Genomic DNA, 13,656 nt, shown 5'->3' on the forward strand with positions numbered 1-13,656 from the left:
ACTCCCTCACACATTACCTGCTCTCACAGCTCTACCTCTGCACACTCCCACTTACTGCTTCGCCAACACCAACTCCATCACACATTACCTGCTCTCCCAGCTCTACCTCCGCACACTCCCACTTACAGCTTCACCAACTCCCTCACATATTACCTGCTCTAACAGCTTAACCTCCGCACACTCCCACTTACAGCTTCACCAACTCCCTCACACATTACCTGCTCTCACAGCTCTACCTCCGCACAATCCCACTTACTGCTTCCCCAACACCAACTCCCTCACACATTACCTGCTCTCACAGCTCTACCTCTGCACACTCCCACTTACTGCTTCCCCAACTCCCTCACACATTACCTGCTCTCACAGCTCTACCTCTGCACACTCCACTTACTGCTTCCCCAACACCAACTCCCTCACACATTACCTGCTCTCACAGCTCTACCTCCGCACACTCCCACTTACTGCTTCTCCAACTCCCTCACACATTACCTGCTCTCACAGTTCTACCTCTGCACACTCCCACTTACTGCTTCCCCAACTCCCTCACACATTACCTTCTCTCACAGCTCTACCTCTGCACACTCCCACTTACTGCTTCCCCAACTCCCTCACACATTACCTGCTCTCACAGCTCTACCTCCGCACACTCCCACTTACTGCTTCCCCAACACCAACTCCCTCACACATTACCTGCTCTCACTGCTCTACCTCCGCACACTCACACTTACTGCTTACCCAACTCCCTCACACATTACCTGCTCTCACAGCTCTACCTCATCACACTCCACTTACTGCTTCCCCAACGCCAACACCCTCACACATTACCTGCTGTCACAGCTCTACCTCCGCACACTCCCACTTACTGCTTCCCCAATGCCAACTCCCTCACACACAACCTGCTCTCACAGCTGTACCTCCGCACACTCCCACTTACTGCTTCCCCAATGCCAACTCATTCATACATTACCTGCTCTCACAGTTCTACCTCCATTAACTCCCACTTACTGCTTCCCCAGCACCAACTCCCTCACACATTACCTGCTCTCACAGCTCTACCTCCCCACAGTCCCACTTACTGCTTCCCCAACTCCCTCACACATTACCTGTTCTCACAGCTCTACCTCCACACACTCCCACTTACTGCTTCCCCCACACCAACACCCTCACACATTAGCTGCTCTCACAGCTCTACCTCCGCACACTCCCACTTAATGTTTCCAAACTCCAACTACCTCACACATTACCTGCTCTCACAGCTCTACCTCCGCACACTCCCACTTACTGCTTCCCCAACACCAACTCCCTCGCACATTACCTGCTCTCACAGCTCTACCTCCGCACACTCCCACTTACTGCTTCCCCAACACCCTCACACATTAGCTGCTCTCACAGCTCTACCTCCGCACACTCCCACTTAATGTTTCCAAACTCCAACTACCTCACACATTACCTGCTCTCACAGCTCTACCTCTGCACACTCCCACTTACAGCTTCACCAACACCAACTCCCTCACACATTACCTGCTCTCCCAGCTCTACCTCCACACACTTCCACTTACTGCTTCCCCAACACCAACTCCCTCACACATTACCTGCTCTCACAGCCCTACCTCCGCACACTCCCACTAACTGCGTCCCCAACACCAACTCCCTCACACATTACCTGCTCTCACAGCTCTACCTCTGCACACTCCCACTTACTGCTTCCCCAACTCCCTCACACATTACCTGCTCTCACAGCTCTACCTCCGCACACTCCCACTTACTGCTTCCCCAACGCCAACTCCCTCACACATTACCTGCTCTCACAGCTCTACCTCTGCACACTCCCACTTACTGCTTCGCCAACACCAACTCCATCACACATTACCTGCTCTCCCAGCTCTACCTCCGCACACTCCCACTTACAGCTTCACCAACTCCCTCACATATTACCTGCTCTAACAGCTTAACCTCCGCACACTCCCACTTACAGCTTCACCAACTCCCTCACACATTACCTGCTCTCACAGCTCTACCTCCGCACAATCCCACTTACTGCTTCCCCAACACCAACTCCCTCACACATTACCTGCTCTCACAGCTCTACCTCTGCACACTCCCACTTACTGCTTCCCCAACTCCCTCACACATTACCTGCTCTCACAGCTCTACCTCTGCACACTCCACTTACTGCTTCCCCAACACCAACTCCCTCACACATTACCTGCTCTCACAGCTCTACCTCCGCACACTCCCACTTACTGCTTCTCCAACTCCCTCACACATTACCTGCTCTCACAGTTCTACCTCTGCACACTCCCACTTACTGCTTCCCCAACTCCCTCACACATTACCTTCTCTCACAGCTCTACCTCTGCACACTCCCACTTACTGCTTCCCCAACTCCCTCACACATTACCTGCTCTCACAGCTCTACCTCCGCACACTCCCACTTACTGCTTCCCCAACACCAACTCCCTCACACATTACCTGCTCTCACTGCTCTACCTCCGCACACTCACACTTACTGCTTACCCAACTCCCTCACACATTACCTGCTCTCACAGCTCTACCTCATCACACTCCACTTACTGCTTCCCCAACGCCAACACCCTCACACATTACCTGCTGTCACAGCTCTACCTCCGCACACTCCCACTTACTGCTTCCCCAATGCCAACTCCCTCACACACAACCTGCTCTCACAGCTGTACCTCCGCACACTCCCACTTACTGCTTCCCCAATGCCAACTCATTCATACATTACCTGCTCTCACAGTTCTACCTCCATTAACTCCCACTTACTGCTTCCCCAGCACCAACTCCCTCACACATTACCTGCTCTCACAGCTCTACCTCCCCATAGTCCCACTTACTGCTTCCCCAACTCCCTCACACATTACCTGTTCTCACAGCTCTACCTCCACACACTCCCACTTACTGCTTCCCCCACACCAACACCCTCACACATTAGCTGCTCTCACAGCTCTACCTCCGCACACTCCCACTTAATGTTTCCAAACTCCAACTACCTCACACATTACCTGCTCTCACAGCTCTACCTCCGCACACTCCCACTTACTGCTTCCCCAACACCAACTCCCTCGCACATTACCTGCTCTCACAGCTCTACCTCCGCACACTCCCACTTACTGCTTCCCCAACTCCCTCACACATTACCTGCTCTCACTGCTCTACCTCCACACACTCCCACTTACTGCTTCCCCAACTCCCTCACACATTACCTGCTCTCACAGCTCTATCTCCGCACACTCCCACTTACTGCTTCCCCAACTCCCTCACACATTACCTGCTCTCACAGCTCTACCTCCGCACACTCCCTCTTACTGCTTCCCCAACACCAACTCCCTCACACATTACCTGCTCTCACAGCTCTACCTCTGCCCAATCCCACTTACTGCTTCCCCAACACCAACTCCCTCACACATTACCCGCTCTAACAGCTCTACCTCCGCACACTCCCACTTACTGCTTCCCCAACCCCCTCACACATTACCTGCTCTCACAGCTCTACCTCCGCACACTCCCACTTACTGCTTCCCCAACACCAAATCCCTCACACATTACCTGCTCTCACAGCTCTACCTCAGCACACTCCCACTTATTGCTTCCCCAACGCCAACTCCCTCACACATTACCTGCTCTCACAGCTCTACCTCCGCACATTCCCACTTACTGCTTCCCCAACACCAACTCCCTCACACATTACCTGCTCTCACAGCTCTACCTCCGCACACTCCCACTTACTGCTTCCCCAACTCCCTCACACATTACCTGCTCTCACAGCTCTACCTCCACACACTCCCTTTTACTGCTTCCCCAACACCAACTCCCTCACACATTACCTGCTCTCACAGCTCTACCTCCGCACACTCCCACTTACTGCTTCCCCAACCCCAACTCCCTCACACATTACCTGCTCTCACAGCTCTACCTCCGCACACTCCCACTTACTGCTTCCCCAACACCAACTCCCTCACACATTACCTGCTCTTACAGTACTACCTCCGCACACTCCCACTTACTGCTTCCCCAACACCAACTCCCTCACACATTACCTGCTCTCACAGCTCTACCTCCGCACACTCCCACTTACTGCTTCCCCAACACCAACTCCCTCACACATTACCTCCTCTCACAGCTCTACCTCCGCACACTCCCACTTACTGATTCCCCAACACCAACTCCCTCACACATTACCTGCTCTCACAGCTCTACCTCCGCACACTCCCACTTACTGCTAACCCAATGACAATGCCTTAAATTAACAAGCAGCCATCTGACACAAACCATCCTTCTTATCCCTCTGTACCTTTATGCTTTCAATTACCCTTTCTTTTAGATTGTAAACTCCTTGGGGCATGGCCCTCCTTACTGAAGATATGATGATTTCAAGCCTAAATACTAATTATGCTATATTCTCTATATACATATACATTCAGCATGTAACTGGTTAAAATAAGTAATTGAGTATCAAGTTAGAATTTATATTGGAAAATGATTAGCTGACTATGCAAAGATAAGCTGAAGACAGCCAGGTGTAGAAATGTTTGCTGAACTGTAAGAGTTTGGAATCAAAAGGTTAATTAGTACGACAATACAAGAGAGAGGTCTTAAAAGATTAGCAACATAGGATTAACTATATTTATTTAGTGATAGAACAAAGAGGTTCTTCTAGATCAAAGTGGATACATGAAGGAATATTGGTTTAAACATTGATGATTGATTAAAAACATTTTGAGCTGACAGTAAGAAAAATAGGTGATTGCTATATTTAGCCTGCTTGAGATAATGTATAATTACTATAACTACCACCCAAGCTAAGAACAGCAACGCTGACGATTCTCTGAATGATGCTGTGACAAAGGCTATTTGCCTCTGGTTACATTGAGAAAATAATTGTGCCGTGAGCTGTTTGATATATATTGAAAAGGTGGGACATTCATCTGCACCCATCTAATGAAGAAAACCTTCATTTGGCGAACCAGCAAGACTAATCTTTACTCACCAACTGTAACAATGTATGTTTGTGTTTGTTATTGTGTTGTTTTCATCCTCCAGCCCTGTTGCGCTGCGCTACGGAATATTTTGGCGCATTATTAACAAACGATAAAAGAATAATGGTCATAATGCCATCTTTGTACCACAGCGTGTTATGTTTTCCTATATATTCTTTGTTATTGTTATTGTGTGAACACCTAAAATCCTCAATAAAATGTTATACAGCTCAACCCCGTTATAGCGCGGTCCGTTACAGCGCGAATCTGCTTATAACGCGATGTAAGCGTGGCTCCCAATTTTCGTATTTATGAATACTTTACAACACGATTATTGGCGTCTTAAATACTTTATTGTACAACGCATACAATTGTACATTATTTCTAACGCGATCTGTTTATAACGCGGTGTGATTCTTTGGACCCCAAGCACCGCGTTATAAGGGGGTTGAGCTGTAGTACTAGCCATGAAGCGATGTCAGGTCGGCTGCCACACACTGTATCAGTTCAGGTATAGTGAGAAGTATCGGTAACGGTTTGGAGAAGACGATCTCCAGCTCGAGCATGGGGGAGAGCTGAACCCTGCTGAAGGAGATAAAGTAAATCATGAGGAACTTGTCTCTGCTAACAAGTTAAGAGTCTGATTCCTCCGTGTTCGCCCGCTCACCGCGACCTGAGGAGTGAAACGTGAAAGATAGTGTCTGTGTTTTATTATAAATAACTATCCAGCAGGAGGCATAGGGAGAGGTTATATGGGGTGATAGGGAGAGGTTATATGGGGTGATAGGGAGAGGTTATATGGAGTGATAGGGAGAGGTTATATGGGGTGATAGGGATAGGTTATATGGAGTGATAGGGAGAGGTTATATGGGGTGATAGGGAGAGGTTATATGGGGTGATAGGGAGAGGTTATATGGGGTGATAGGGAGGGGTTATATGGGGTGATAGGGAGAGGTTATATGGGGTGATAGGGAGGGGTTATATGGGGTGATAGGGAGAGGTTATATGGGGTGATAGGGAGGGGTTATATGGGGTGATAGGGAGAGGTTATATGGGGTGACAGGGAGAGGTTATATGGGGTGATAGGGAGAGGTTATATGGGGTGATAGGGAGAGGTTATATGGGGTGATAGGGAGGGGTTATATGGAGTCATAGGGAGAGGTTATATGGGGTGATAAGGAAAGGTTATATGGGGTGATAGGGAGAGGTTATATGGGGTGATAGGGGGAGTGATAGGGAGAGGTTATATGCGGTGATAGGGAGAGGTTATATGGGGTGATAGGGAGAGGTTATATGGGGTGATAGGGAGAGGTTATATGGGGTGATAGGGAGAGGTTATATGGGGTGATAGGGAGAGGTTATATGGGGTGATAGGGAGGGGTTATATGGGGTGATAGGGAGGGGATATATGGGGTGATAGGGAGGGGTTATATGGGGTGATAGGGAGAGGTTATATGGGGTGATAGGGAGGGGTTATATGGGGTGATAGGGAGAGGTTATATGGGGTGATAGGGGGAGGTTATAGGGAGAGGTTATATGGAGTGATAGGGAGAGGTTATATGGGGTGATAGGGAGGGGTTATATGGGGTGATAGGGAGAGGTTATATGGGGTGATAGGGAGAGGTTATATGGAGTGATAGGGAGAGGTTATATGGAGTGACAGGGAGAGGTTATATGGAGTGATAGGGAGAGGTTATATGGAGTGATAGGGAGAGGTTATATGGAGTCATAGGGAGAGGTTATATGGGGTGATAGGGAAAGGTTATATGGGGTGATAGGGAGAGGTTATATGGGGTGATAGGGAGAGGTTATATGGGGTGATAGGGAGAGATTATATGGGGTGACAGGGAGAGGTTATATGGGGTGACAGGGAGAGGTTATATGGGGTGATAGGGAGAGGTTATATGGAGTGACAGGGAGAGGTTATATGGGGTTATAGGGAGAGGTTATATGGAGTGATAGGGAGAGGTTATATGGAGTGATAGGGAGAGGTTATATGGGGTGATAGGGAGAGGTTATATGGGGTGACAGGGAGAGGTTATATGGGGTGATAGGGAGAGGTTATATGGGGTGATAGGGAGAGGTTATATGGGGTGATAGGGAGGGGTTATATGGAGTCATAGGGAGAGGTTATATGGGGTGATAGGGAAAGGTTATATGGGGTGATAGGGAGAGGTTATATGGGGTGATAGGGGGAGTGATAGGGAGATGTTATATGCGGTGATAGGGGGAGGTTATATGGGGTGATAGGGAGAGGTTATATGGGGTGATAGGGAGAGGTTATATGGGGTGATAGGGAGAGGTTATATGGGGTGATAGGGAGAGGTTATATGGGGTGATAGGGAGGGGTTATATGGGGTGATAGGGAGGGGATATATGGGGTGATAGGGAGGGGTTATATGGGGTGATAGGGAGAGGTTATATGGGGTGATAGGGAGGGGTTATATGGGGTGATAGGGAGAGGTTATATGGGGTGATAGGGGGAGGTTATAGGGAGAGGTTATATGGAGTGATAGGGAGAGGTTATATGGGGTGATAGGGAGGGGTTATATGGGGTGATAGGGAGAGGTTATATGGGGTGATAGGGAGAGGTTATATGGAGTGATAGGGAGAGGTTATATGGAGTGACAGGGAGAGGTTATATGGAGTGATAGGGAGAGGTTATATGGAGTGATAGGGAGAGGTTATATGGAGTCATAGGGAGAGGTTATATGGGGTGATAGGGAAAGGTTATATGGGGTGATAGGGAGAGGTTATATGGGGTGATAGGGAGAGGTTATATGGGGTGATAGGGAGAGGTTATATGGAGTGATAGGGAGAGGTTATATGGAGTGATAGGGAGAGGTTATATGGGGTGATAGGGAGGGGTTATATGGGGTGATAGGGAGAGGTTATATGGAGTGATAGGGGGAGGTGATAGGGAGAGGTTATATGGGGTGATAGGGAGAGGTTATGTGGAGTGATAGGGATAGGTTATATGGAGTGATAGGGGGAGGTTATAGGGAGAGGTTATATGGGGTGATAGGGAGAGGTTATATGGAGTGACAGGGAGAGGTTATATGGAGTAACAGGGAGAGGTTATAGGGAGAGGTTATATGGGGTGATAGGGAGAGGTTATATGGGGTGATAGGGAGGGGTTATATGGAGTCAAAGGGAGAGGTTATATGGGGTGATAGGGAAAGGTTATATGGGGTGATAGGGAGAGGTTATATGGGGTGATACGGGGAGTGATAAGGAGAGGTTATATGGGGTGATAGGGGGAGGTTATATGGAGTGATAGGGAGAGGTTATATGGGGTGATAGGGAGGGGTTATATGGGGTGATAGGGAGAGGTTATATGGGGTGATAGGGGGAGGTTATAGGGAGAGGTTATATGGAGTGATAGGGAGAGGTTATATGGGGTGATAGGGAGGGGTTATATGGGGTGATAGGGAGAGGTTATATGGGGTGATAGGGAGAGGTTATATGGAGTGACAGGGAGAGGTTATATGGAGTGACAGGGAGAGGTTATATGGAGTGACAGGGAGAGGTTATATGGAGTGACAGGGAGAGGTTATATGGAGTGATAGGGAGAGGTTATATGGAGTGATAGGGAGAGGTTATATGGAGTGATAGGGAGAGGTTATATGGAGTGATAGGGAGAGGTTATATGGGGTGATAGGGAGAGGTTATATGGGGTGACAGGGAGAGGTTATATGGGGTGATAGGGAGAGGTTATATGGAGTGATGAGGAGGGGTTATATGGAGTCATAGGGAGAGGTTATATGGGGTGATAGGGAAAGGTTATATGGGGTGATAGGGAGAGGTTATATGGGGTGATAGGGGGAGTGATAGGGAGAGGTTATATGGGGTGATAGGGAGAGGTTATATGGGGTGATAGGGAGAGGTTATATGGAGTGATAGGGAGAGGTTATATGAAGTGATAGGGAGAGGTTATATGGGGTGATAGGGAGGGGTTATATGGGGTGATAGGGAGAGGTTATATGGGGTGATAGGGAGAGGTTATATGGGGTGACAGGGAGAGGTTATATGGGGTGACAGGGAGAGGTTATATGGGGTGATAGGGGGAGTGATAGGGAGAGGTTATATGGGGTGATAGGGAGAGGTTATATGGGGTGATAGGGAGAGGTTATATGGGGTGATAGGGAGAGGTTATATGGGGTGACAGGGAGAGGTTATATGGGGTGATAGGGAGAGGTTATATGGGGTGATAGGGAGAGGTTATATGGGGTGATAGGGAGAGGTTATATGGGGTGATAGGGAGAGGTTATATGGGGTGATAGGGAGGGGTTATATGGGGTGATAGGGAGAGGTTATATGGGGTGATAGGGAGAGGTTATATGGAGTGATAGGGAGAGGTTATATGGGGTGAAAGGGAGAGGTTATAGGGAGGGGTTATATGGAGTCATAGGGAGAGGTTATATGGGGTGATAGGGAAAGGTTATATGGGGTGATAGGGAAAGTTTATATGGGGTGATAGGGAGAGGTTATATGGGGTGATAGGGGGAGTGATAGGGAGAGGTTATATGGGGTGATAGGGAGAGGTTATATGGAGTGACAGGGAGAGGTTATATGGAGTGACAGGGAGAGGTTATATAGGGTGATAGGGAGAGGTTATATGGGGTGATAGGGAAAGGTTATATGGGGTGATAGGGAGAGGTTATATGGGGTGATAGGGGGAGTGATAGGGAGAGGTTATATGGGGTGATAGGGAGGGGTTATATGGGGTGATAGGGAGAGGTTATATGGGGTGACAGGGAGAGGTTATATGGAGTCATAGGGGGAGGTTATATGGAGTGACAGGGAGAGGTTATATGGGGTGACAGGGAGAGGTTATATGGGGTGATAAGGAGAGGTTATATGGGGTGATAAGGAGAGGTTATATGGGGTGATAGGGAGAGGTTATATGGAGTGATAGGGAGAGGTTATATGGAGTTATAGGGAGAGGTTATATGGGGTGATAGGGGGAGGTTATATGGAGTCATAGGGGGAGGTATAGGGAGTGGTTATAGAGGGAGGTATTGGGAGAGGTTATATGGAGTGATAGGGGGAGGTATAGGGAGAAGTTATATGGAGTGATAGGGGGAGTGATAGGGAGTGGTTATAGGGGGAGTTATAGGGATAGGTTATATGGAGTTATAGGGGGAGTTATAGGGAGAGGTTATATGGAGTTATAGGGAGCGGTTATATGTAGCAATAGGAGTACAATAGTTATAGGGAGTGGTTATATGGGGAGCAGTTATATGGAGTGGTTGTGGAAGCATAAGGAGAGGCTATATCGAGTATTGGAGGAGTTATAGGTGGGGCTTATATGGATAAATAGGAGGAGTTACATGAAGAGGTTCTATGGAATAATAGGGGGAGTTATAGGGAGGGTTATATTGGGTGGGCAAAATACAGTCTTCGGGCCACATCTGGCCCACCACATGAATCTATCTGGCTCACCAATGGTAGGGCCTGCCTGTCTCCACACTCCTTCCCAGGCCACAACTGTGGTAAGGGGCCTTACCGAGTAGTGGCAGCATGTAAGGGTACCAAAGGTGAGAAGGGGACCGGGGGAGAAGGGGACCTGAGTGTGAGAAAGCAGGGGGGGGGGGGGGAAGTGAGAGAGAATGGGGTGAGGGGGAGTCAGAGAGAGGGCGGAGTAAGAAGGAAGGGGGTGGAAGTGAGAAAGAAGGAGTGAGTGAGAGTATCAGGGATGTCCCTAGTAGATCTTAAACCCTGGTCTCCACACTCCCAGTCAGTTCTGCCTTTCTGCCCCCCAGGCCTGTTCACTGTGTGTTGCTTTCCTACAGGGACCCTTCTGAGGCTGCTGATAACCTCACGAACGGCACCTGTTCTCCGTCAGCAGCAGCCTATCCGTTATACACCTCCTCTTCCTGCAGCCTGTCCGTTATACACCTCCTCTTCCTGCAGCCTGTCCTTTAATCACCTCCGCTTCCTGCAACCTGTCCGTTATACACCTCCTCTTCCTGCAGCCTGTCCGTTATTCACCTCCTCTTCCTGCAGCCTGTCCGTTATACACCTCCTCTTCCTGCAGCCTGTCCGTTATACACCTCCTCTTCCTGCAGCCTGTCCGTTATACACCTCCTCTTCCTGCAGCCTGTCCGTTATACAACTCCTCTTCCTGCAGCCTGTCCGTTATTAACCTCCTCTTCCTTGAAGCCTGTCCGTTATACACCTCCTCTTCCTGCAGCCTGTCCGTTATTAACCTCCTCTTCCTTGAAGCCTGTCCGTTATACACCTCCTCTTCCTGCAGCCTGTCCGTTATACACCTCCTCTTCCTGCAGCCTGTCCGTTATACACCTCCTCTTCCTGCAGCCTGTCCTTTAATCACCTCCGCTTCCTGCAGCCTGTCCGTTATACACCTCCTCTTCCTGCAGCCTGTCCTTTAATCACCTCCGCTTCCTGCAGCCTGTCCTTTAATCACCTCCGCTTCCTGCAGCCTGTCCGTTATACACCTCCTCTTCCTGCAGCCTGTCCGTTATACACCTCCTCTTCCTGTAGCCTGTCCGTTATACACCTTCTCTTCCTGCAGCCTGTCTGTTATACACCTCCTCTTCCTGCAGCCTGTCCGTTATACACCTCCTCTTCCTGCAGCCTGTCCGTTAGACACCTCCTCTTCCTGCAGCTTGTCCGTTATACACCTTCTCTTCCTGCAGCCTGTCCGTTATACACCTCCTCTTCCTGCAGCCTGTCCGTTATACACCTTCTCTTTCTGCAGCCTGTCCGTTATACACCTCCTCTTCCTGAAGCCTGTCCGTTATACACCTCTTATTCCTGCAGCCTATCCGTTATACACCTCCTCTTCCTGCTCGCCTGCCCGTTATACACCTCCTCTTCCTGCAGCCTGTCCGTTATACACCTCCTCTTCCTGAAGCCTGCCCGTTATACACCTTCTCTTCCTGCAGCCTGTCCGTTAGACACCTCCTGTTCCTGAAGCCTGTCCGTTATACACCTCCTCTTCCTGCAGCTTGTCCGTTATACACCTCCTCTTCCTGAAGCCTGTCCATTATACACCTCCTCTTCCTGCAGCCTCTCCGTTATACACCTCCTCTTCCTGCAGCCTCTCCGTTATACACCTCCTCTTCCTGAAGCCTGTCCGTTATACACCTCCTCTTCCTGAAGCCTGTCCGTTATACACCTTCTCATTCTGCAGCCTGTCCGTTATACACCTCCTCTTCCTGCAGCCTGTCCGTTATACACCTCCTCTTCCTGCAGCCTCTCCGTTATACACTTCCTCTTCCTGAAGCCTGTCCGTTATACACCTCCTCTTCCTGCAGCCTGTCCGTTATACACCTTCTCTTTCTGCAGCCTGTCCGTTATACACCGTCTCTTTCTGCAGCCTGTCTGTTATACACCTCCTCTTCCTGAAGCCTGTCCGTTATACACCTCCTCTTCCTGCAGCCTGTCCGTTATACACCTTCTCTTCCTGCAGCCTGTCCGTTATACACCTCCTCTTCCTGCAGCCTGTCCGTTATACACCTTCTCTTTCTGCAGCCTGTCTGTTATACACCTCCTCTTCTTGAAGCCTGTCCGTTATACACCTCCTCTTCCTGCAGCCTATCCGTTATACACCTCCTCTTCCTGCTCGCCTGCCCGTTATACACCTCCTCTTCCTGCAGCCTGTCCGTTATACACCTCCTCTTCCTGCAGCCTGTCCGTTATACACCTCCTATTCCTGAAGCCTGTCCGTTATACACCTTCTCTTTCTGCAGCCTGTCCGTTATATACCTCCTCTTCCTGAAGCCTGTCCGTTATGCACCTTCTCTTTCTGCAGCCTGTCCGTTATACACCTCCTGTTCCTGCTCGCCTGCCCGTTATACACCTTCTCTTCCTGCAGCCTGTCCTTTATACACCTCCTCTTCCTGAAGCCTGTCTGTTATACACCTTCTCTTCCTGCAGCCTGTCCGTTATAAACCTCCTCTTCCTGAAGCCTGTCCGTTATACACCTCCTCTTCCTGCAGCCTGTCCGTTAGACACCTCCTGTTCCTAAAGCCTGTCCGTTATACACCTCCTCTTCCTGCAGCTTGTCCGTTATACACCTCCTCTTCCTGAAGCCTGTCCGTTATACACCTCCTCTTCCTGCAGCCTCTCCGTTATACACCTCCTCTTCCTGAAGCCTGTCCGTTATACACCTCCTCTTCCTGAAGCCTGTCCGTTATACACCTCCTCTTCCTGCAGCCTGTCCGTTATACACCTTCTCTTTCTACAGCCTGTCCGTTATACACCTTCTCTTTCTGCAGCCTGTCCGTTATACACCTCCTCTTCCTGAAGCCTGTCCGTTATACACCTCCTCTTCCTGAAGCCTGTCCGTTATACACCTCCCCTTCCTGCTCGCCTGCCCGTTATACACCTCCTCTTCCTGCAGCCTGTCCATTATACACCTCCTCTTCCTGCAGCCTGTCCGTTAGACACCTCCTCTTCCTGAAGCCTGTCCGTTATACACCTCTTTTTGCAGCCTGTCCGTTATACACCTCCTCTTCCTGTAGCCTGTCCGTTATACACCTCCTCTTCCTGCAGCCTGTCCGTTATTCACCTCCTCTTCCTGCAGCCTGTCCATTATACACCTCCGCTTCCTGCAGCCTGTCCGTTATACACCTCCTCTTCCTGCAGCCTGTTCGTTATACACCTCCTCTTCCTGCAGCCTGTCCGT

At 49.6% G+C, this 13,656-nt stretch overlaps 1 protein-coding gene and 1 long non-coding RNA gene across 4 annotated transcripts in view; both read right to left on the reverse strand.

Moving 5' to 3' along the window:
* Positions 1–570: 570 nt before the first annotated feature.
* On the reverse strand, positions 571–3,540 carry LOC142471334 (uncharacterized). Its single transcript, XR_012789404.1, has 3 exons — positions 2,538–3,540; positions 1,871–2,336; positions 571–755 (listed from the first exon to the last, which is right to left on the reverse strand). It is a non-coding gene; the product is annotated as an uncharacterized LOC142471334 (long non-coding RNA).
* A 1,791-nt stretch (positions 3,541–5,331) lies between these two features.
* Positions 5,332–13,656, reverse strand: part of LOC142471314 (class I histocompatibility antigen, F10 alpha chain-like) — a 38,199-nt gene continuing 29,874 nt past the window's right edge. Inside the window, exon 5 of one of the 3 annotated variants that reach the window (XM_075578153.1) lies at positions 5,332–5,582. In XM_075578153.1, coding sequence (XP_075434268.1) covers positions 5,503–5,582 — 80 coding nt within the window. In that variant the 3' untranslated portion in view covers positions 5,332–5,502. Of the gene's footprint in view, positions 5,674–13,656 lie in introns of all 3 variants that reach the window. The other 2 variants (XM_075578152.1, XM_075578154.1) reach the window with 2 other exon arrangements.

This window comes from Ascaphus truei, chromosome 20 (genome assembly GCF_040206685.1).
Source record: "Ascaphus truei isolate aAscTru1 chromosome 20, aAscTru1.hap1, whole genome shotgun sequence".
Taxonomy (NCBI): domain Eukaryota; kingdom Metazoa; phylum Chordata; class Amphibia; order Anura; family Ascaphidae; genus Ascaphus; species Ascaphus truei.